This window comes from Lissotriton vulgaris, chromosome 4_1 (genome assembly GCF_964263255.1).
Source record: "Lissotriton vulgaris chromosome 4_1, aLisVul1.2, whole genome shotgun sequence".
Taxonomy (NCBI): Eukaryota; Metazoa; Chordata; class Amphibia; order Caudata; family Salamandridae; genus Lissotriton; species Lissotriton vulgaris.
In genome coordinates, this window is record NC_141691.1 from 961,089,131 (window position 1) to 961,115,250 (window position 26,120).

The 26,120-nt window shown below is 44.7% G+C and overlaps 1 protein-coding gene across 1 annotated transcript in view; it reads left to right on the forward strand.

Moving 5' to 3' along the window:
• Positions 1–509: 509 nt before the first annotated feature.
• The window catches only part of C4_1H18orf63 (chromosome 4_1 C18orf63 homolog), a 1,615,038-nt gene continuing 1,589,427 nt past the window's right edge, over positions 510–26,120 (forward strand). Inside the window, exon 1 of the mRNA XM_086966887.1 lies at positions 510–643. Coding sequence (XP_086823013.1) covers positions 510–643 — 134 coding nt within the window. The remainder of the gene's footprint in view (positions 644–26,120) is intronic.

The following is a 26,120-nucleotide window of genomic DNA, read 5'->3' on the forward strand; positions in this document are numbered from 1 at the left end:
CCCCATAGCAAGGCTTTATAATGTGTATGCATAGGGGCGTGCTATTTGTTGGCTAGGCACACGGTTGAATGCCAGTGTGTGGTTGTTTGTGTGTGCAAGTATGCGTACATGCATGTGTCCATGGGTGTCTGTATGTTTCTGTGTGCATGGTTGGCTGACTGCTCGTTTTCCTTGTGTGCATGCATGTCTGTTCATGTATTACCCTCTCAGAACATGTTAATGTATATGTGCCACTCTCATACAGGGAGTGACACGTGCATGCACTATACAAGGTCTAACAATTTCGATTTTGTCACCGATTATCGATTATTTTCATTTCATTTAGTGCTTATATGTAATTTGTACTTGTTTGTGCGTTTCCAAACCTTTTTCACACAATACACTTTAGAAATCAAGAATAATTCCTCGAGTTAAGAGATGTTTGTTTGATCGCGGCAATAGTGTTTGTTTATATCTAACCACACTTTTCTTATTCCGTAGTTTATAATTGCGATTAACCCTATAGCATCATGAATGAAATCCGATGCGAGTCCTTATTTTTCACCACTATGCCCGATCTACGAACATTGTGCGCGGTCAAGATCTTCTTGAGTCCAGATATCAAAAAATCGAGTTTAAGGGACGCTCAGATAAAGCTCTGCAGGTAAAATATTGTTACAAATACAGCAGATGTGCTCTCTCTACTGATTTGTAGGAGCATGATGCCATCTGTTGGCAAAAACTATGCTGCTTCTTAGTTTTCTGTAATCAAAAAGATAACATTTCTGCATGGCTGGTGTACCTTTCATAAATTTTTTTGTTTTTAGATCTTAGTTCACATTGTGGGTGTCTGAAGCCTGTTTTTACCAGTGTTTTTTTAAATATACAAAAAACGGATTTAATGTCATTGCATTAGGGACTATTTAAATTCAAAAAGTACTATGGATATTAATACATTACATTATTTGTCTCCTAAATGCATTGTCTGCAGAAAGCAATCGGTTTTTTATTTTATTTTTACACTGTCAGTCTTTTTGAAATATTTTCGTCAGTACTCAAAAACAAGCAAGGCCTTTTGACTATAACAGTGCGTGTTGACTACAACTTGCTTTAAACACTAGAATACCTTGGATTTAATTATGGAAAACACATTTGTTTACATATCCATGTCATTTGTAGTTGGAGGATGATTCCAGAATCAATAATAATATTTGTTGAATACACATGTAGTTTGCAATTCAGTAGATTATTCAATATTTTTCCTCACAATTTCCCTCCATTCATGTTATGTTTCAGCCGTAATCTATAAATCAAGGCGTAAATACATAAGTGTAACTGGTCTCAGCAAGTGCAACAACAACTGGTCTACAAATACACACATGTAACAAGTCTTGATAGAGAGACCAGCGATACAGTCTTCTGACGAATGAGGTTGGCTAAAGGAAGAACGGCTTATCAGTCAAGATCGCACATGCCACCTCAGTCAACAATTCAAAGGAGTCCTCTGCAGCTCCTTGAAAACCAGAGGCAAGACAAAGGTTTAACAGAATTACCAGGAGGCTAATGGAGAGATAATCCCTATAGGGCAAGCTATCCAGACCCTCCATATTGATCAGATCACCCTAAGGGAGCCTGGTATCCCTAATAGTTGCCCACTCAATTTGGAGGGTGGAAACCTCCAGACCAATATCAGAAACATTTTGTAAATGCAGTACTCCAAGGAGCACCATTTATCCCAAGAGGAAACATAAGCTAGTATTACTCGTAAGGCTTCTGGGTTGAACCCTGTGAGAATCATTAACAGATGCTACCGAGGTAGAGAAGGGCCTTAACAGCTGCAACCTTTTTTTCCTGTACACCTAATAGACAGGTAAAGCTGCCAATCAGAGTCCATAAAGAGGACTGGACTCCTCAGAGGAGAAAAATCCAGTCTGGGGCATCATCCTTGTGGCAAACAAGGCAATAAAATTCGTATCTTGTTCAAAAGGGAACATTCAGAGATAATTCTAAGCTCTCACTATAAAGCCAAATCAATAGCTTGGCAACCAGGGAACAGAGAGTAAGATATAGAGCAGCATAGAGGGCAATGAAGATGATAGGCCATCCATCCTCCCTCCCACCACACCCAGAAACCTGAAGAGTAAGCAGCGCAGAAAAGCACAGCTTGTGCTGGCAAAGGTCCACTTTGGGATACCTACATTTACCACAAACCTGCAAAAGTCTACAGAGACAGCAGAAATCACCTAATCTCCTCCAGTTCAGGAAATCACTAAAGACCCTCCTTTTCCCTCACCCATAATTCCTTAGACTGCTGAAACCCCCGGAGATTCAGGTTTAGCGCTGGGATGCTCTAGGGTTACTACGCGCTTTACAAAACCTTTAAATAAATAATTTAAATAAATAAATAAATGTATGCTAGAGAAGGTGCACCCTGCAGAGATGATCTTCTGCACATTAAGTGTGAGAAACTGTCAGAGCTTAATGAAGGTATTCAATCGAAGCTCAATCTGTTGTCCAAGGCCTCCAAATGTGTCCCTTCTACTTAGTCACAAAGGCCCACGCCAGAGAAGGAGCACCTATCAGATCAACAAAGAGTTTGGAACCAGGACAGACGCTTCTTCCGGTAGGACGAGTTGGTTCCTCTGAAGGAAGCCACCATTCCTTGGCTGAGTAGGACATAATAGTCACACGCCATCCTTGTTCTCTGGCATCCATAGTCACTGCCACATGCACTGGAACTGAGAGAGAAACAACTCTTTTCAGGTTTTCCCTGTGGAAGTGCCCCACAAGCTGTCTGTTACACGCACCAGACAAGTCTGGATACTCCAAGGTTGTGAAGAAAGGCAGCCTCCTACAAAGAACTATATTTGTTCCTAATATTCAGATCTGATAAAGAGCCCAACATCACATTGTGTGACTAATGAGGAACCCACGGCGAGCAAGGAGCTGGCACAACAAGTTTTTGTTTGTACCGGTCTTGGAAGCTAATGGGGAGTGGGTTAGCTTGTCATGCAGAAAAACGACTAAGGGAGCCAGCAAATTGGTGAGTGCCCTTGGGGAGAACTTGAGACCAAAGGAGAACTCTCCTTCCTGCTAATGGCACCCCAGGATACAGGGAAAACTGTAAGTACAACCCTGACCTACCTTTTACAGTGCAATAGGTATCACTACATTCCTCTGACCTACTCTGCAATACACTGGTAGAAGCCTTGCTCCCTTTAAAAGTCTCTTGGTGATGGAATGGGAACCACTTTGGAATCTTGCTGAATCAAGTAGACTTTCAAGGAATAGCTGTGTCTTGATTGCTCCAGAAACCAGGTGTTTATTAAGGTGCCAGCCTATATGTGATTAAAAAGAGAGAGAGACTCCATCTCCCCCACCCCACTGCCCCCCCAACCCCCTCACAGGTGGTTCTGTCGTATTGTCAGGGCTGCTGCTTTGGCTTTGTGGAAGAATCTGCAGGGACTCCCCCGCCTTACATTAGCGCAGTGATAGTGGCAGTTGCTTTGACTACATCAAAGGTGACACTCGAGGGGAACTTTACCCACATCACCGCCATAATCTCAGAACCTTGTCCCCTGGACTTCACAACAACTGCCACCGTTTGAAGGTCTTTTCTCAGACATAGACAGGAATCAACTGTATAAATGCAGGTCCTGGTGGTCAGATCCAGACAAATGGATGGTGGGGAAAATAAGGTTCACACATTAAGGGGCTCATTACGATCGCGGACGGACTTGCGTCCGTCCGCGAGCCCTGAGAAGGAGGGAACGTCCGCATGTGCTGCGGCGTTCCCTCCTGTACAATTAAGATGTGACTGCCACCCTGGCGGTCACATCCTCTATATTTAACATTGCGGCGGGTGCGGCTTCAAGCTGCACCCGCCGCAATGTTAAAAAGACATGCATTGCATTTACATGCAGAAAGCGGCAGGCACCGCGCAGTGCCTGCCGCTTTCTGCATGTAAATGCAGGGGGGTACCATAGGTACCCCCATGTGCACCCCCCCACCCAACCTTCACCCAGGGGGCCCGCAACGGGCCCCCTTAGTGAAGATCCGTATGCTTTTCCACGGCGGACAATCTGCCGCGGAAAAGCATGTTTTAGAAGCCATCCTAATATGTCTGGCGGTGTCTGAGAGACACCGCCACCATATTAGAGCTTTTCCGCCGTGGTTGTAAGCTGACCGCGGCGGAAAAGCGGCGGACTGAAACCAAGACTCACCAGCCATCCTAATGTGGCGGTGGGTCTTTGGTGGGTCCGCATCGGTTTTCCCGCATCCTCCGGGCCGGCGGTGGCTTCCGCCGGCCCGGAGGATGCAGAAAAACCGCGATAATAATGGGCCCCCTTATTTGGTGGGTCTTGAGGAACACAAAGAGTTACCAAAGACACGTTGTGGGCTACGGGAGAGCTCAACCCCATATACGCTTCTTATTGGAAAAGCTCAGCTCAGGCTCAGCTTCAACATACCGAGAAGCAACAGCCACAGCAAAGGTCCCTTTTTCAAAAGCGAGAATGTTCCCAGAGTTCATGGATTCCAGCAGTCTTTACCGGCCACAGCAATGGAAACACTATCCCTCCAAAACAACATTTCCCTGCCTATGCCGCGTTCCTTCAGCACACCCTGTAGAGAGAAATATTTCCACCCATTTCCTCTCATGTCAGAGGATAACATGAGATGACTGAGAGCGTGATAATTAGTAGATTTATTACAAAGTTCGGTTTCACCCCTTTCAAACTATTATTCCCCTACAGGTCTCAAGACTGTTTCTCCTGGGCCAGATGGTCGAGGAAGTTTAGTCTCTCTTGCAAAAGAATGTGATCTAGAATGTTCCAAAATATGAAACGACCAAGGGCATTACCTTCTGCTATTTTTTGTCAAAAAGATTAGACTAAATCTTGAATATTATGTCACATCGAAAATTAAACAGCAAATGGGTCAAAGGAGATATTCAGTATTCTGGTTCTTATATTTTCCCACAACTATACCCTATATATTCAATTACCTTTATAAGAAAATTATCGAAAATTCCAAATAGGAAAGTCTCTTAACTAAGCATTACAAAATTCTCAATTTCCAAGATGTATCCTCCCCAGGCATTCTCTGAAAGCATACTGGTGTTACTAGCTGTTCTTCGAGAGGAAGCGTTTTACCCGAATCGGTGTAAATGATCGATTAAGGACCGCTCAGCATAAAAGTAGAACAGTATTTTCACGCAACTCAAAATAACTACAAAATGTCTGATCTTCAAATTAACATGAACGAGTTGATTCGTGAACCTGAACAGGCCATACTTAGAGGCATATTTAGAGGCAGCAGTGGATGCAAAAATTGCACACGGGCTTTCGTTATGAAGACAAATTGACTCCTATCGAATACAAATGTCAACTCTTGAATGCAAGTCACTTTTCAACATTCAGTCAGGCCTTCTCTCCTCTCTGCTTTTTCGTGATTCTAAATAGCATCCTTCACAATGGCCACTTACAGCAAGTAATGGGGACGAAAGAATGCAAGTGAATGACACATTCCTTCATTACCCTTGCATGGCGGTGCAAGTAGTCCATGCTACGTGGATATCCTTTTTAAAACCACCTGTCGCACAAGTCAACATGACTAGAAAGTTAATGGAAGGACAAAGAGGCCAAATAAAGGAAATACCTCTTGGCTCAATGGAAGCTGAGCTCTTTAGAATGCAGGTGTCACATCCACATGTCAAAACTGAGGGCAAATCCTTTCTTTGACCGGTCTCTGCATCCTTCAGATGGATAACACTGCTGTGTTCATCAACTGAACAAACTGAAGCTCCAAATCCATGATTCAAGGGAAGCACTGGGGATCTAACTGCGTTCTCTAGCAAGGAACATAAGTTAATCTCCCGGAGCTACTGAACTGGATTGAATTCAAACTTACTTGGTAACTCATGGAAGAACGTGTATGCTGTAGAAAGAAGCTTTGCCCAGCATCAGGTTCAGGTCATAGTTGGAGAACACCAAACACTGTAGTGAACTGGCTCCGTGAGAAAGAGCACATTAAAGTAATAATCAGATAGGAAATGCAGTGCAACATTATGCATTCAAGTGCACAGCTTTCCGGTTTTTCCGGGGAGGATGCTCTATTTAGCCCTGAAATACCTGGAAACTTCCCAGGAACTGAAAAGAACTGGAACCTTAACATGCAACTAGTAAAGAAGAAGGTCCTGTATAAGTATTGTAATAGCAGTGTGACTAGCGCCCTGAAACCCGAAGAGAAACGAGATAGGAAGAAAACAAGAAGGTAGAGGGTCACACACCCAGGTGCAAACTCGTTGAGGTCCTAGAAGTCTTAACAACCAAATAAAAGTTTTCCAGGCATGAAGTTGTTCCCTATTCATATGCTTGTGTTGCCTGTATCTTGTGACCTAGAAGTGGTACAGGCATACAATTTTTGAATGAAGGAGCAGTGTGCTATCTCTCTCTCTTGTACTGTTCTCTGCTCACTCTGCGTTCCACCACCGAAAGTGTTGAAGTCGGTGGAATGTAGTTACTTAACTTTGACAGTTTCGTGGCCGTTGAGGCCGAGGTGTACCCAGTAACAGCTCTACTTACCTATGAAAATCAGTAGTTAATTCTGTCTTCTGCCACCTTGTTACAAGCCCTCCGTTTACCGTCAGTCTTTTTCAGTTGAAAAGGTTAGACTAAGGATGAAACACATATTTTTAACCTAAATTAGTCTCAGAATTTCACCATTTGCTTCTTTCCTTCTGTCTAACTCTTTCAGTGATGAGGAAAATCTGCGCTGGCTAGACCCTAGGTGTGCGCTGAGCCAGTATATCCTTATATCCGTTGATGTTAGAATAGATGACAATCTTTTTTGTAACTTCTAAGGCATCTTTGTGGAAAACATATTTATTGTTTCTTATGGTGGTACTGTGTGCCTTCACAATACAATACCGTGCCACTTGGCACCTGTGATGGTTCATATACGCAAATATAAGAATGAACATAAAAACATTAAGTAACCAAGGGCCAGATGTATCAAGAATCCGTTTTGCGAATCCTAAATAGCGATTTTTTGCGAATCGCTATTTAGAATTCGCAAAACGGTATGTATGTACAAAATTGCTATTTTTTAGCGATTCCTTATTATTCTTTATTTGTGAATTCGCAATTTGCGAATTCGCAATTAAAGAATAATTTCCAATGCATTCCTATGGGCCAGGAGGCCCATAGGAATGATAGTGCAATAATTCTCAAATTGCGAATTCGCAATTTGCAAGTCACAATTTGAGAATTATTTCAAGGGTGCAGGGGTGTCTCAAAGACACCCTGCTGCACCCCTGAAATCTACATGTGTGTGCATGTGGTACACATACATGCCCTATGGCCATGTATGTGTGTCACATGCCACCCTCACAAATGCCAAATAGAGCATTTTTAAAAGAAATCGCAAATTACCACCAACTTCAAGTTGGTGGTAATTTGCGATTTCTAAACTCAAAATCGCAATTTCAAAATGTTTCTTACATATCATTTGAGGAATCGCAAAATTTGCGATTCCTTACATGCTATGGCAAAATAAGGAATTGCAAATTATTGCGATTCCTTAAATTGCGATTTTTTTCATACATACTAGAATATGCAAAAAGGCCGTTTGCGAGTCGCAAAGGCCTTGATACATCTGGCCCCAATTTTAGTAAATAATTTAACCCATCTAGTAAAACCTCCGATATAAAAAAGTATGTCATTTTCTGTTAAAAAGTTTTGTTCCAAAATACTAACCATTTATTTTAATAAATAGACAGAAATTTCCCACAAACCTCATCTTGTCATTTTCTGAAATTGCACACATATCAACCAAAAGACAAGTTTTCCAGCACCGGATCTTCAATATATTGAAATGCGTGAATAATTCCCTTTTGTCAGGCTACGAATTCCCTGTAACTTTAAATAGCAAGAAACAATGTTACAATGGCCATAGGCCTTCAAGACATCTTTGTGAAAAAAATATTTAAAGTTTTTTAAGGTGGTGCTGTGTGCCTTCACAAGATGATATAGTGCCACTTGACGACTTTGACATGCTGTTGTGGGAATAATTTATGGATCCAGCCTGGTCCCTGGGAAAAAGGTACATGTACGGAAATATCAGAAAGAACACTAAAAAGAATACGTTACCAATTTTGGCAAATAATTAAACCTTTCTAAAAAAAAATCGAACTAAAAAAGTATGTAATTTTCTATTGAAATGTTTTGGCCCAAAATACAATCCTTTCATTTTAATAAATAGACGGAAATTGCCTTCAAACCTCAGCTTGCTATTTTCTGAAAATGCAGAAATATTACCCCAAAACAATTTTTCCAGCACTGGATCTTTAATATATTGAGATGCGTGAATAATTCCCTGTTGTCAGGCTAATATCCTGTAACTTTAAATAGCAGTAAACAGTGTTATAATGGCCACAAGGCCTCCACAACAGTGTTTGCTTAGTAGCACACCCACCTAATTTGAAACAACCTGAACTTCAGTCAATGGGGTGGAAGTGCTAAGCATTTCTACTCCCTCTAGAGGCCGCCATAACTCAGATATCTGCTGCACGCCATTTGTGAGGGAGCCTTGAGAAGAGCTTTTTCACTGATCTTATTAGGTCTCGCCTATGCATGCGCTGCTTAGGAAAAAGACCTTTAGTAAATGATTCAGCTTTGCAGGCAAAAACGTGCACTTGTTGCATTGCTTTGAATGGCAACGCATGCACGTTTGGCAATTCCCTTGCGGGAGCGAGCTTTCAAACCATCTCTTAATTACAAACAGATGGTTCCTTCTCGCTCCCGCAAGGGAAACAGGCGCAGGCTCCCTGCTGCCTCTCGTCAAACTTGTTTTCGACCGCGAGGCTCTCGCGCTTGTTCTCACTCTCGGCCGCCTCACCTCTTTCCCTCACTCATTCCAAATGCTCGGTAGTCTTTTCTTTCGTCTCCTTGTCTGCTAAGCCTTATCTCTTTCTGTCTCGTCCCTACACCTTTTCCCTCATCCATGCTATATGCTGTTTCTCTTTTCTCTTTCCTCCAATTCTCGTTCAACCTTTAACCACTCACTTTTTTTCTCGCCGTACCACATGTCCCATCGTCTTCCCTTGATTCTTTTTTTTTGCCATTTTCTCTCCCTCTTGACCCCTCGGCTCTTTTGCTCTCTCACACCAAATACTCAATTTTCTTCCCTTTCCTCTCTTTGTGTGCGACGTCTACTCCTTTCTGGTCCCTCACCATGCCTTCAGTCTGTCATCCCCATCTTCCCCCATGCAGGGGGCCCTGCTTTGGGACACTGTGATCCAGACCAGACTGACTCTGGCCCTACCCAGGCCTTGTTTACAGTACACTGTTGGTGCTTACAGGGAACACATGTCTGAGAGGGGCACAGCCTGTTTGTTTAGCATTTGAAACAGAACCGAGCACTGTCTACAGATCTACTACTTACTGTCTTACCTGTTCCTGGAGGTGACTGGAAGAGCTCCGACAGGATCTCTGACAAAAAGTTAGTCTGTGCGTTGTGTCTGTCTGTCTCTCATAGTATGTGAGGCAACTAAGGTTGCATGTGTTAACTTATTTATTCGCAAATAATTCATTTTATTTTTCTGACTAGACCTATATCCTATGAGCATTCAGACCCGGCCTGTAAAAGCTCCTTAACTTCACTGAATACGCCGCGTGCTGCTGAAAGGCGGTAACATTAGCTATAGGGTGCGGGATAGCGCCTTCTTTGGTTTCTCGGCGCAGGAAAGGGCATGATAACGGTATCCCAGTGCTGCACTGGGATACCGTTAGTATCAGGCAGTGCATAGCTGTGTGTGTATGTGAGGCTCGAGGCATCAGCTCTGGGCAGTACCCGCTGGATAGGATGAGAATTGCGGGGGATAAGGGGGTGGCAGGAGAGGGGCTGTCCTGCACCCCGACAGAGGGCAGAGACAATAGCGGTGGTCCTCGGTCAAGCCGTGCTGATTGGCTGCGTAAGCATGTGCAATAAGTTCTAACCTCGGCTACGCGGTCGCCACACTGTGTGATTCTGGCAAGTTGGGTGGGTTATCATCAGGACAAGTTGAGTTCTCTTCAGTTACCTGGGAGTACTTAAGTGTAAAAGTGGGTATGAGGCACCAACAGGCACATGCTCAGAAATGCACTATTAAAACCTGGAAATGCACAGTCTCCTTAAATAAGGGCTTGCTCACAATGCGCAAGGCACAAGCACAAGCCTATGCCTCTGAAATAAAAGCCAGTACTAACCCTGCCAAAGTTATCTTTGAAATTCCTAATGAGCTTAATATGAAAAAAGCAGATAATGCGACCTCGATCTCGGCTATCCTATGTGAAGAACTGGCTACCTTTTTTGTGGACAAAATTCGGGGCATTTATCAAGCCTTTGTCCCGGTGCCACTAGATAACCCTGTTCCTGGTCCACCACCGGGTTTAATTTCTGAGATGTCAACTATTCCCGAACTATCTAGAGAAGAATTCGATAAGCTTACTAGACAGATTAAATCTGGTTCCCCAGCAGACCCTTTAAAACCAGACCAATTCCGAGAGCTTTCCCTTCACTGCTTGCCTCCCCTACTTAACCTTGTTAATAACTCATTTGCTATGGCTACTGTCCCAGCCAGGTGGAAGCAGGCCTAGGTGTCACCTATTCTAAAAAAAAACACTTTAGACCCACCAAAACCAGAAAACTTCAGGCCCATATCTTTGTTACCTTGGGCGGCGAAGATTTCAGAGTTTCATGTGAACTCAGTTCATACCAGCGTTCTGAGTGCAGGTGACATTTTGGATGACACCCAACATGGGTTTCTGTCCGGTCACAGCACAGAGACGGCGCTCCTGGCTGTGACTGAGCACCTTCGTTCCATTATGGACAGTGGTCAAATGGCGGCACTGGTCCTGTTGGATCTCAGTGCCGCTTTTGACACTGTCTCTAACCAGATCCTTCTCCAACATCTTGTAGAGGCTGGGATCACAGATAGGGCTCTTGCTTGGTTTTGTTCTTTTCTGACCGGCAGAACTTTCAGTGTCTCCACTCCTCCCTTCCTTTCTAGGGCGCGTTTGAATGAGCAGGGTGTTCCCCAGGGCTCAGCTTTAAGCCCCACCCTGTTCAATCTTTATGTTCAACCACTGGCTGCGGTCGCTAAAACATGGGGTCTTAACATCGTTTCCTACCCTGACGACACATAGCTAGTGGTTGCCCTAACGGAAGGCTTTACCATGGACCACAATAGATTGTAGGGCTGACGCCCTACAATCCACAACGCAACGTCCGGTCCAAGGGGCAACATCGAGTCATGGTACCCCACACGAAGTTCTGTCGCATCGGAGGACGCTCTTTCAAACTACTGGGGGCTAAGTTATGGAACTCCCTTCCCCTCCACATCCGTTGCATCGACAACCTACTAGCTTTCTGCAGAGCTATCAAAACTCATCTCTTTCCCCCCCTGTAGGTCTTCCTCTTTTCTCTACTCAGCTGGTTGTGTTATGGTTCTAGCGCCGGGACGCCCCGTTGCTGGGGCAGCTGTTTGCGCTTTACAAAATGCTTAACATAACATAACATAACAAAGCAGGTCTGGCAGCAGTTGCTAATTGGATGACAGCTAACTGTCTCCAATTGAATGCTGCTAAGACGGAAGTGCTGTTGGTTGGTAGAAATGTGGGCCTATGGGGCGACCACTGGTGGGCATCCACTCTGGGGACAGCCCCGATACCGAAGAATGAAGTGAAGAATTTAGGAGTCTGGCTAGATTCAGAGCTTAGTTTCTCTGCCCATACGAAAAAGGTTGCTGCCACGTGTTTTGGCATTTTATGCAGCCTTAAGCCAGTTTTGAAATTCTTAGACCCTGCCACCAGACAACTAATTGTTCAGTCGACGGTACTTTCAAGGCTGGATTATGCCAGCTCTCTACTTATTGGTGCTAATAGGGCGGAAATTACCCGCCTTCAACGTATCCAAAACTCTGCTGCTAGAGCATTAATAGGCTTGCTTTGTTTCAGTCCAACATCGGCCACTATCCGGAAACTTCAATTGTTTCCTGTAGCTCAGCGGATACAGTTTAAAACTTTGTGTATCGCTTTTAAAATCATTAGACTATCCACTCCTAAACTGCTGAGCCCACTGCTTAATCTGTATATGCCCACGTGGCCTCTGGGGTCGGCAGGACAAAATCTGTTGGTCGTACCTCGGTTTAAGCGCAGTAGAGCAGGAGGTCGTTCCTTTCGGTTTCTGGCGGCTAAGCTTTGAAACTCACTTCCTGCTCAAACTCGGGAGATAAAGGATGTACTGCAATTCAGAAAAGCCATTAAAATGTATCTATTTCCGGAGAAATAGCGTCTTCCCTGTCTTTTTTTTCTACCTCAGCTATGTTTCTTCACTTGGGACTAGCGCCGGGACGCCCCTTTGGTGGGCAAGCTGTGCGCTTAATAAACTGTATAACATAAAATAACATAACAAGCCTATCTAAGTTGGGTGTCCTATTATTTTTTTGCTGATAGGTTACTTTTGCAGTTATAGGTGTTTACCTGGCATTGCCAACGTAAGAGGACGACTTCCTTCTCTGCATTCACCGGCATTTGCCAAGGATTGCTATGTAATTCTCAGTATCAGGACTTTCCAGTAGACCCACTGCTCAGGATTGAGGAATGTCCCTTGTGAGGTTTTATGACAATGCCCCCTGCCCTGAGTTACCCAACAACCAGTCTCTATGGTATGTTGGAATTTTGATGGCGCATGTGCGCATCAGTCCTATGTGTGTGCTCTGGGACCAGACTAGTTCTGAAAACTAGTTTCTACAGCAATGCATTGTAGGTTCACTCAAGTATCACCTTGCATACAATCACATGGCGGCATAATACCTTCTGTGCGAACACACTGCTTAAACAAGCGATGTTTTAGGGCAATCATTCAACCTACTCACTCTACCATTGCTCCACATTGTGCCCGTTCATATGCACCATCCAAATTCGAAAGCTAAGATTCGAACTCTACTCTCCTTGTTCCTAAATAATGTTTGATCAAAAAGGAGTCAAAAGCAAACAGATGACTGCTGCGTGTAATTTATGTTGTCTCTGCTGGGCTGCTGATCCTTTGGTGCCCCCTGCTGGGATCACCAGTAAGGGACACAGGTGACTGAGCGCAGCTGCTTAGAGTTTGAGGGAATAGCAGTCTGCCCCAGGAAAAAAATAAAGAGATATGCAGTGTATGTTTGATTTCACTCGTTTTAAGTGAAAGCGGAAAAAGCATGAGCCTAGCAGATTAGGAGGCACGCGAGGCATGCTGATCGTGTCAGGAGTGTCTGGTCTTACTTTAGCAAGATCCCAGTACTTCAATGGCGCAGACATGCTAATTACTCACTGTGCCAGACGTTACCCCATGCTGTGGTGTGAGGAAGCAAACTGTCATTGACACTTGCGCAGACCAATAGATGACTAAGGCTGACCGAAAGCACGTTTATGTGATTGTATAGCTTCGTATTTTATAATGAGTATTCTGGAAACAAGTTGATGTTGTTTCACCAAGGATATTGTGCTGGATAACTAAACACTTATAAAGCCCCAAAGGCCAGACCTATTGGCTATGCCAATGCCTGTCCTGATACGTTTCTGGCCTGTTCTAGAGCTTAGCCAGCCCCCGTACAGCTTTAGTATACTGTAAGTTGCTTTGAAGTGGTTTTCTGGGAAAATCTAAATTTTTATGGACCAAGGAGACCTTACATCTCTCACAAGCTGTCGTCATGACTGACAGAGAGAAATAAGTCTATTTTCAGATCCTGTTCTATCTGCATGGCCAGAATGGGAGTCCAAAGCAGTCCTGGTAAATTCTTTCAGACCAGCCCCCCGTACAGTTCATTGTGAGTGTAGCGAGTGTCTCTCATCACTACAAGGAGGGTTTGGGGGGTTTCTCTTCTCAACAAAATGTGAGCAAAAACGGAGCATTCTATAACACATTTTTCATTATACATTTAATTGTATTTGTTTTTAAAGCAGTAAATGCTGACCTTAGAATGCACCAGGATGCAACAATCTTTGTTGGAGCCTTTCAATGATCCCCTCAATATCACCCTCCACCAGTGCCCCTCATATCTCCATAGCCCCTCTCTCAAATGTATTTCATTCGTTTTTTTTGCTGCACTCATACCAGCGAAGGATGTCAGAGCACTTTACCTCATATACAAATACAAAGACAATGAATCATTCATGTGTAAATCAGTGTATAGAAAATGCTTGGTATGGAGAAGCACAAACCCAGAATTCAGAATTTAACACCTTGGTTAGAGTTGGCTTACTAATAAGAATTTATTTCTACCCAAACAAACCCTTTTTTTGCAACAGTAGGATAATGAAAGACTCGGAAAACATAATAAGCACTTTCTAATCTGTAGCATGTAGTTTGCATGTAGCTCTTGGATGACATTTTTATGTCACTGTGCTAGATCATGATTATTAAAAAAAGAGAAAGTTAGATCAGAAGGGACCGGGTAGTTATCACTTATCAAAAACAAAATTCCCTTATGTGCCAAATTAACTCACCTCAAATAGTATGCACTGAACCACATCACGCACTCCAATACTAAATGTCTTGACAAGTCCATTTAGAAAAAATACATTTTATTACATACAATGCAAAAACATGTGTTTTTGATTACAATATTTAAAATTTGTTAAAAATCATCATAATGATACATCTAATTAACCACAATGCATGTTCATCAACATTTTTCATAAAACATTACAGGCATCTAGTTCCCACGTCAATTTTATACACATGAGAAACAAACACAACATACAAAAGCACAGTGTATCAATACATTGACTCAGATGAAAGTTTTGTCAAAGAAAAATGTGTTCACGCAGCGTTTCGGTGTATCTTTTTAGGTTTCGACCTGGCGAGGGGCACGCAGTGCCCCTCCCAGATCGAAAACTTTTGTCTACAGTAGGGATGTTCGGACCGCCTCTGTTTCCCATTGGCTAGCTCCATAAATGGAGGCTAGCCATTGGGAGACAGAGGCTGTCAATCACGCTTTCTCGGGAAAACGCGATTCGGGGGCGTTTCTCGGGCTTTTTTTAAGTCCCGCCCCTTTGTCCCGGGCCACGATGTGATTGGCTGCCGGCCCGGGACACCCCCGTGACGTAATTTCCCGGGCCGCGCTGTGATTGGCTGCCGGCCCGGGACACCCCCGTGACGTCAGCCAATCACAGCACAGCCCGGGACCTGACTTGTTTTATTATCTCGCCCCCTCACCAAAGCAGGACCACCTTACACTTATGACACATCTCTAGTGTGTTAGGAACCAGGTTTAGCGCCATGCCTCCAGAGGACTACAAACTGGTAGAACATTAATGCATGGCCAGGGATTGTGAAATCCACTGATGCGAGTACTTTTGAGATGGCCCCTGAGGCTCGTAACAGGCCATCTCCTACGTAAGCCATTGCTTGGCTTACTGTTCTTGACACGTGACCACGCCCCCTTGTTTCATTTTGGTTCCTGGTTGCTGCGCGTTTGGTGCATTATCCAGCTCTCCGTCCCGTCTTTAATTATGGGTTTATCCAGCCTTGGCCCCGGACTCCTGCGGACCTCCTTGGCCCCCTTTCAAGAGAGGTACATTCCTGTTGGCGTGCACGTCGCTGTTCCGCTCCGCCCGCTTCTAAGCCGGTCAGCGCACCACACCTTTAATTTTGGCATCTCCCTTTCGCCTTTATTCGAGTTGCTGCTCCGCTCCTGTGAACTTGGAGCCGGCCAGCACGCGACCCCCCCAGCCTCATATTTCTTTGCTCGTGAGCTCTGCCTGCACGCGCATTGCTGCTACGCTCCTAATTCCTGAGCCGGTCAGCACACCGTGTCATAGGTGTCACTCCTCAGAGTTCCCATCATTTCTTTTTATCGTATGTTTTGCTGCTCCGCTCACGTACTCAAGCTGAGCCGGCCAGCACACTACGTTTTGGAGAATTGTTTCCTGTACACACTCACGTTGTTGCTCCGCTCTGCCCGCTACTTTGAGCCAGTCAGCACATGATTTTTCAAAGGCACTTTTTGTGTAGTTTCCCAGTCATATTATCCCATTCCCTTCGGCCCTATAACTCATCTATAGAACCTTGAACCTTCCCTTTCCCTCTCAGTTGTTTTATACACCACCACCCAATATCCTCCTACAAACCTGGCAGAGTGATGGATGAGAGTATCCCCTTAGTGTAGTACATGCAAAACAGAAACATCCTAGATACATCAACTACTGGCTCCTGTTTCTTTCACGATGTTCAGGGATTTTCCTCTCTCCCTTGGCCTTGTTTTTTTAGCCGTCTCTCTCCCGCCCGCCCACTGTCCGTGCCTCCTTCCTCCCGCCCGCCCACTGTCCGTGTTCGATGCCTTCACAAATAAAAGAAATAAATAAAATCCCCCTCCCTCCCGTTGTCCTGCCTTCTCCCTCCCGCCCGCCCACTGTCCGTGCCTCCTCCCTCCCGCCCGCCCACTGTCCGTGTTCGATGCCTTCATAAATAAAATAAATAAATAAAATCCCCCTCCCTCCCGTTGTCCTGCCTTCTCCCTCCCGCCCGCCCACTGTCCGTGCCTCCTCCCTCCCGCACACTGTCCGTGTTCGATGCCTTCATAAATAAAAGAAATAAATAAAATCCCCCTCCCTCCCGTTGTCCTGCCTTCTCCCTCCCGCCCGCCCACTGTCCCTGCCTCCTGCCTCCCGCCCGCCCACTGTCCGTGTTCGATGCCTTCATAAATAAAAGAAATAAATAAAATCCCCCTCCCTCCCGTTGTCCTGCCTTCTCCCTCCCGCCCGCCCACTGTCCGTGCCTCCTCACTCCCGCCCGCCCACTGTCCGTTTCCGATGCCTTCATAAATAAAATAAATAAATAAAATCCCCCTCCCTCCCGTTGTCCTGCCTTCTCCCTCCCGCCCGCTGTCCGTGCCACCCCCCGCCCGCCCACTGTCCGTGCCACCTCCCGCCCTCCCACCCACTGTCTGTGATGCTTTGAGGAGAGGGGAAGGTGTGTGGGAGGGGCAGGCGCGAGACGGCGCGTGCCGTGCCTGGAGAGAGGAGCGTGGTGCGCGAGACCGGGGGACATGCACTTCTCCATCCCAGAGACCGAGACCCGCAGCGGGGAGGGCGGGTCCTCCTACGTGGTGAGTGATTGGGTCCCTGAGGGCGCCCGTGCCTCTCACCCCTCTGCTTTACTCTGCGCCCTTCTCAACCCACCTATCTCTCGCTGTCCCGCTGTCTGTCTGCGGGTGTTGTCACCCTCTCCTCCTGTGTCCAGCTGGCGGTGCTCCTTTTGATTTTGATTATCCTGCATCTCTCGTGCCTGTCACCCCTCTTCTTACCCCGCCCCCATCATGCCGGTACATGAGCATCCTCCTGTCTGTACCCCCACCCCCCCTCTGCAGGGCCAGTCTCCCCTTCTGCCTACAATAGACTAGAGTCAACTCTGCACTGGTGTGGCTTCCGTTCTGCTATGCCCGAACACCATGCAGCAGCCGGTGCCCACGTGAGGGCCACAGTGCCCGGGAGGCTCTCAGCACATCCCTTGGCGCCTACCTACCGACTGCCCCCAGTGCCACGTTAAGGAGGCGGAGTCATCCCCCACCTGCCCCCCAAGTCTGCCCCGTTCGTCAGAGCATCAGATGCATTTTTAATATTATTTACATAGCGCTACCCGTACCCCTTTGTGGCCTGAAGCGCTTCCTCACTTCTTAAGTGGCTACTCCGTGTATGTCTAGCGCTTCCTGGCCCTGTCCTGGTCACGGAAGCGCTACCGTTTTCACTGACCCCCTGGGCGCTTTTCGTGGTGCAGGATTCGTAACGTGTTGCTTGTACATTGGCCTCTGTGGGGTAATTGGGTGCAGCATGGAAGGTTTTGTATGTAGTGCTCGCAGCTACAAGTTTTATCTTTGAAATGCTGCAAAGAGCGAGTCATCTTATAATACAAACTCGGAGCGCAGCATTTTATTAGCCTCAGAAGGATGAAAGGCCCAAGTGGCTCCTCCAGCGTGTAAGCTGCAGGTTGCAGATACATCTCACTTTCAGGCGCATTAACCCACTGAGCTATGCCGACGGGCTTTCCTGCTGTTTCTGTTTAGAGATCGGATGCCTGATGGTGAACTTTAACTGCAAGTCCTGCCTGGCTTCCTCCCGCCACACTGGCCCCGGGGATCTCACGGGCCGTTTACAAAATATGAACCAAACAATGCAATCCACTAAATATACGAATATACACCATAATGCACCTTGACACCGCGATCTTCGCCCTGCTCACCTGGCTCCGGCCTCCATCCGGAAGGCCTGTCCTGCAGCGCTCCGTGGGCCCCCTGCCGGGGCTGCCCCCCTCCTTCTGAGCCCCTCCCCCCCGTCACTCACCTCTTGGTGGGAGCTGATTTAGAGGCTGTTCCAGTTTATTTACTGCCTTTCACTGAGTGAAACGCAACCTTTACCCCGCGCACTCGCCAGGATCAGCAGGGGACGACCCTCACCTGAGAGGGAAGGAAGGAACAGGGGGCTATAATTACAAGGAAATGGCGCAGCGGGGTGTTGCGGCCAATTTAGCTGTGCCATGCCGCGTCATTTAAAACAAGCGCTGGCGTTGCCAATAGGTTTCGCATTTGGAAAGTTGGAGCTATTGGTTTTGTAAATGACATTTTATATTTATATATCGTTATTGGCATTGTCAATAACAATATATAAATATAAAATGTCATTTACAAAACCAATAGCTCCAACTTTCCAAAGGCGAAACCTATTGGCAACGCCAGTGCTTGTTATTTTCTTGCCACCTTCTTCAGGACTTATACAAAATGCACAACTTTTTCATAAAAATTCATAAAAAACAGACCATACATCTAAAAATTGAAGATAAAATACATTTAGAATAAATTCTTTTTTATGTAAACATAGACTCTTTTGGTTCAGTGCACCCTACCTTATAAAATAATAGTTATAGCTAATGATGATAAAATTAATTGAGACCAGGTTAGTGATTAGTTCAAAACCTTAGTCGCTGAGTTTACGTTTAATTAGATTTCAAAGTAAACAGTGAGAAATATATAGAATCTCATCCAAGTTTGTATTGACAGGGAAATTGCAAGTATGTAGACATGTCTAAATTGCGTTGCACCTTTACAATGGGTGTTCGCCTGTTAAAGATGTATTTTGTAAAATTTTTATTGACTAGGCATTATTGTATATCAATTTTATTGTGCACAGGTATCATTTTATATTTCTTTAATAAACTTAAACTCTGTTTTTATCGTGTATTTCTCTCCTGTTACAATTGCGGATGTGGCTTTAATTAGTCACAAGTAATCCTTTCTTTTGCCACTATTATATTTAGGATTTAGGAGTCAATCTTTATTAATTGATCAGGCCCAAATTTCTGTGTAGGAAACACGGTATAGTATTGTATTATAATATACTGGGAGAATTCCAACCTGATATGCTGTATCTACTCTACATATTATATACTGTACTTCTTGTTCCGGTTTATCAATTACAAGGAACAGTTAATTGTTTCTCAAGAGTATTCTCAATCCTACTGTGGGAGGGCAGGTTTGATATACAGGCGAGGAGGCTTGAGAAGTGGTTTTGAAGTAAGTGGTTTATTGAAAACAGATGGGGTTGGGATTGAATAGTTAGGTAGTCCCTGGTGTTCCTCCTCATCAGATGATTCTGCAGATGAGCTGGTTATCTTGCTTTCCTTCTCCTGGTCTCCACGGTGGTCGTCCCGGAGGCTCATAGGAGGGGAATGAGACAAAGAAAGGAACCGTAAGTATTCTGTTTTCTGGTTTAGTGTATTGGTTTCCTACACCACACCGTCGTGCTCACTATAAGGCTTAATTTGTGATGAGAACAAAGTAAGTAGGATTTAAGGTTCTTGTGGACCCAAGAAAAATAAGTGAGAAGGAAAGAAACAGGAGTGAGGGTTAGGGTCCTAACATCGTGTTCAGATATAATATAGGATCAGCAGTCAGATCTCAGCACCCCTAGAATGATGGTCTAACCAGTGAAAAGATTTGGTTTAAAAATCAGGTGGTCGTGGTCTTAGGGGTCATGCAGCGTTTATCAAACACATATACCCTTAATGCATATCTTTAGTGCCTTTGATGCCTACCCGACACCACCTCCTGCTTCCCTCCTCAAACACATAGAACAAAATAACTTACAGGCCCCGCCGCAACTCTCATCTGAGTTGCGGCCGCTCTTCAGCCTCCTCCGGGCACCACCAGTCTTCACACCAGCTCTCGTCCCCGTCCTGGCTCCCTGGTATCCCGGTGTCTCGCCTATCGGGTCCCGCGTCTTCACTCCGCTCTCCCGGGTCTTCAGGCGTTGAGGTAACGGGTCCCGCGTCTTCTCTCCGCTCTCTCCGTGCTGTGTTGGGTCCCGCGTCTTCTCTCCGCTCTCTCCGTGCTGTGTCAGGTACCGCGTCTTCTCGGCGTCTCCTTTCTCCTTCCGCGCCACTAACGACCTCCTCCCTTTGACCTCCGAGCCTTTTCATTGGTTCGAGGCCGTCACTTCCTGTTGCCGTCCAGTCCACTGCCGGGTCACGCCGCTGGTCGCGTTCCTGTGGAAAACAAGTAGATGGTGGAAGTCCCGTATATCGTTTCCGTGCTGGTTCCTGAGTGAAAGGTGATCCATCCAATGTGTTATAGGTGAGCCTCGGGTCCTCCTCACATCCCCTTTCCCATGCTGTCCTTCTTCTAAGGATTGGACTTTGAGGATATCTGGAAAGGTAATCTACATTTCCCTGTTCTCTTCCTTTTCTGTGTCTAGTATGAAACCAGAAAGGTTGTAGGGAAAGGAACCATCTGAGTACTCTCTCATTATGTCCCTTGTTTCTAGCTAACCATTCTAATAGTGCGTGGTCGGTAAAAAGGGTGAACTCCCTCCCTTCCAAATAGTATCGTAGGGACTCAATGGCCCATTTAATTGCAAGGGCTTCCTTTTCGATGGTAGCGCAATTCTTTTCCCTAGGAAAGAGTTTACGGCTAATGTACAGAATGGGTTTTTCTCCTTGTGCAGTATCTTGTGATAAAACCGCCCCTAGTCCCTGATCTGATGCGTCCGTTTGTAAGATAAAGGGACGGGAATAGTCAGGGCTAATTAGGACAGATTCTGATGTTAGAGCGTTCTTTTAATGAGGAGGAGCCTTCAAGATCTCCTCGGTTTTGCTGTTCTTTTGTAGTAGATCAGTCAGAGGGGTAGCCAGTTGGGAAAACCCAGGTATGAATCGTCTATAGTATCCCAACAGTCCAAGGAAAGCCCTTAAATCTTTTTTTGTCTGGGGAAAAGGAATTTGAGAAATGGCTGATTATTTAGACTGTTGTGGTCTTATGACTCCCTCACCCAATACATAACCTAAGTATCTGACCGTCTGAGAAGCTGGTAACTTTTGGTTGGATTTATTCTTAATCCATGGGAACCTAGGGTCTGAATGACTTGAAATAGGTGGGACAGATGTTGATCCCATGTATCAGTGTAAATCACGATATCATCAATATAGACACCGGCATACCTTTCATGGGGTCTCAATATTGTGTTCATAGCTCTTTGAAATGTGGTGAGTGCACAATGTAAGCCGAATGGAAGCATTTTGAACTGGTATAACCCATCTGGCGTTGAGAAGGCGTTTTTTTCTCTATCTTCTTTTCTTAAGGGTATTTGCCAGTAACCTTTACATAAATCTAGGGTTGTTGCGTGTTTATCTAGGTTCCTGATCGATACTGTGACCTTATGCCCCTATTCGGCTATAAATCCATTTATTCCCTATATTGGCATAACCGTTCAAGTGCGATATTCAGAAAGTCATCTCTGGCCTCACACGAACAGAGCCATATTCCAGAATAGTTCTCTGCCACTTCCTTTGCAACCAATTAGTGCAATGACAGAGCAGAAGTCACTATCTGATATTCCTTGATTAACACTCCGAGTTCTTCAACAAGATAAAAACTCAGCAAACCTGGAAATCCCCGCTTGCTGTGTTTTGATTAGTAATGGAACTCTAATGAGCAACTGATAGCTATCACTTCCTAGTGACATCTTTAATTGACGTCTTATGTCCAGCAAACTTGCGTCAAACAAGGCACGTTTCAGGTATAAATACTACCAACGTTGCCTTAAGCAATTGCTGGTGTCCCATTGCTGTTGTATGCTGTATGCAGTACGCTGATGCTGCTGCTGTCCCGTTGGTGGTGAAGCTACTGATACCATTATCGCTGCTAAAGCGCGAACGATGGTGTGGTGAGCTTAGGAGCTGAACAGCTGTCCCTCTGCGAAGAGCCCAGCAGATGCCAAGCTGCCCGCGGACGCTGTCCCCCCTCCTCCTCCTCGACGCGCTGAAGGGAGACGCTGCCTTTCTCCTGCAGAGAAATCCAGCTCCAGCGTTTCTGGTGTACCCTTGCGGGTGACTGGAATACCGAGACCCCCTGAAGGAGATACCAGACCTCCATCATTCTATTCAGAGGTATGGTGTTGACTAAACCCTTAGAAGAGAATTCCTGAAGCAAACCTTGGCAAAACCAACTTAACTTAAAGCTACTTACTTACTCCCCTTCCACGTGTTAGGCTTAGGTCAGGCACACCGGGGTAGGCTTAGTTAGAAGCACCAGTTGAGTATTTTAGCCTAATGTTTATATGACTGTATATATGTTTTATTACTTTTAAACCATTGTATGGCTAAGAAACCATATCAATGCTTTTACAGGATTATCTCGCAATACTTATCTTACTGTACGTACTTTTTATATTAACAAGTCTTGCAATTGTGGCAATACATTTCTCTTGTACGAGAAGAAAGACTGTTCAATAAATGTTAACCCTTTATTGACAAACGCCCGTCTCTCTATTCTCTACATATTGTGAAAGTAATCTGCACTAATCTGACTGAGTGAAATACCTGTCTATTGTTTCACACGACCCTAGAGATTGACTCTTGATCTGAGGAGCAAAGTTGTCATGTTGCACGGTTGTTGGAAAGCTGAATCCCTTCTTGTCTGTGCCAGGGAAGCTGATCACTTCCTATGCAGAGAAGAAAGTTTCCAGTGACCTCTGAGCTAGTTGGTAACAAACCCAATTAAGTTTAGCATAGTCAGTAGAGGCCTGGAAGATCCGCACTTCTACGTCGATACTACTGTTTATGTTATTCCAATGCGCAGGGCCTAGTGGGAAACTAGGAACTACACTACATGGCGCCCAACGTTTGGTAAGGCGATAAACTAACGCAAGACGTTAGAGTAACTCAGTCGTGCATATTTCACATAGACCCCTTTCTCCCGCAAATACTCCAATAGACGTCTGGAGTGGGTGAGAGGTTAAAATCCGCCCGAACTCAGTAGGAAGAGATTCCTATGTAAAGCTCTGGTTTATTCAACGTTGAAGGATACAGTGTTCCAAAATATTGTGCACCTAATCTTTGTCTCCTTGGAGTCCTACTCTGCAAAGCCTGCATTTATAAAAAATGACAGACAGTGAAGAAGAGAGGGAAGCAGCTAGACTGGCAACCCTACTAATAGAGGAAGACTCGAGTCTCCTACAGACAGACCCGGATGCAATTATCATCCCGGTACATTTAAGAAAATCTATAACTTTGAAACTTATAGAGAACGGACTGACACCACAAGGTGGTACAGTAATTTTCGTGATAGAGGCTCACGAATATCGGCAGACAGAGGTATTCTATTCATGGATAAACTTTCCAGCGACAAACGCTACAACAAAAGAGTTTCACTATTACAAAATAGAGGAACCTCCGGAAGAGTACGCTCCTTTCGAGGAGACTGAAATCCCACTAAAATTCCAAGAGCACCTGCTCTGGTTTAATGGCGCCCTAAAACATAATGATCACATTACCAGGAGCAACGTGGCCTAGATCAGCTACACACCACATCCTGACATTGCAAAAATGTCAAAAGAAGAACTCTTAGTTAACATAAGAGAATTAACAGAAGCATATAGAGAGTTAGTAAAATTATTTATTAAAAATAATTTAAATACTCCTAAAAAGATCTGGGATGGAAATAAACAATCCACTCCCAAGGAAAACGTTTTCCAGTCCAGAGGAAGGTCTCCTCGACGGAGGGAAAGAACTCCGACTCGAGAACGCCAGTCTCCCCAGAGGGAGCCCTCTGAGAAAAGATATAACCTTAGAAATAGGGATAATCTGAAAAAACCTGATAGATATCAAAGTATTGATACACGTCCCTCTCGATATTTTCCACAGAATTCGGAAAGAAGAGGACGGTCAGACCCAGGAGAGCACACCAAGTCCAAAGACAAGGAACCTGCTCAGAGTAAAAAATCTCAATATAAAAAAAAGAAGGTAGCCAGTATTAGAGTAATCAACCATGCCGAGAATACCGAGGACACAGTTGAAAAACGGGGAGTGGGCATTGACAATGTTGGACAGTGCAGCAGAAATCAGTATAGCGCGCAAGATCTTGATGAGTCATCTGGAGACAGTGTACACGAATGAATACATTCAGGTTGAAACTGCCGACACCAGACTTAGCGAGCCCCATAAAATATACGAAATAACATTGCGTATAGAGGGTGATAAGACTAGGAAAATAAGAGGTCTATTTTGGGATAAGCTCTCAAAAGGCTATGATATTCTGTTAGCTGAAAAAAGATTGGCCCCCAGAGTTTGTCAGGGAGTGCCCTCGTGGCGAAGAAATGATTATGCCTGCCTTCTCGAATCACATTCCGATTCACAAAAAAATACTTATGCAAGGAAATGGGCAGTAGCCCAGGCACCTGCATTATATAAAAATCATGTAGGATGGGATGAGGACTCAACTCCTCACAAAATCCAATTAAAAAGTGAACCAACTGCCCAACGGCAGTATCCCATTAAGCAAGAAGCTGAAAAACAGGTCAGGGAGATCTTAGATCAACTTGAATACCAGGGGGTGATTGAAACATGCACCTCTCAAATGAACAATCCTTTGCTTCCTGTCTCCAAGCCAGACAATTCATATCGTCTAGTTTTGGACTACAGACACCTTAATACATGTTGCAAAACTTTTGCAGTACAAAACTCGCATAGTGCAGCCCTAATGAATAACATAGTTAGGAAAAAATATAAAACGACATTAGACATATCTAATGGTTTCTTTTGTCAAAACATTGCACCGGAAAGCAGATATTTGACCGCTTTCTCTGCATTTGGGTCGCAGGAAGAATTCTGTCGACTCCCACAGGGGTTCAAGAACAGCCCAGGACTTTTCTCAGCTAGGGTAACAGAGTTACTACAAATATATGATGATGAGGCATTATCTTACGTAGATGATATCTATCTCACAGACGACGACTTGGATACGCACTTGAAAAGAGTGAACACCATTATACTTGGGTTCGCAGCAGAGGGTTACAAATTCAACTTTAAAAAGTCTCGAATTGCCCATCTGACAGTATTATTTTTAGGATACGAATTATCAAGTGAAGGGAAAAGCCTAGCGGACAACTTCTTAGAGAAGTGCGCTGTACTCCAAGCTCCAAAAACGCTGAAGAATTTACAATCCATTCTAGGTTCTCTGAATTTCGGAAGAACTTACATTCTAAATTACGCAGAGAGGGTTATACCTCTCTACGAACTAATTAAACCTGATTTTAAACAAATCAATTGGACTCAAAAACACACAGAAATTTTGAGATCACTGCAAACAGACATGTTAGCAAAAACTAAATTAGATACACGTGACAACACAATCGATCTTGTAATCCGAGTCATCCCAGGAAGATGCGGATTCACGTACCTAACCTCTAATGAGGGAGAAAAGGTACCTATTTCAATTAAATCTCACTTGTACACACAAGCAGAAGAAACATTCAGTCACGCAGAAAGAACTGTGAAAGCAGTGCAAATCGCATTAGCAAATGAACGAGAACTAGCACACGGCAAACGGATTAATATCCTTACAGCGGAATCCGCCTTCGAAGCGCTATTCAGCCCAGTAAACCTGCCTACAGTGTCACTGGATCCGAAATGGATACAGTGTGTAGATTCTCTAGGAGTGCAAGACGTGAAATACTATTTCGCCCCGCAATTCGAAGAACTGAATGATTTAGAATATGAAGAAGAATATCCTCTGCCAATCGAACTTCTGCCTCTCCCACAATACGCCTGTATAATCTATACAGATAGATTTG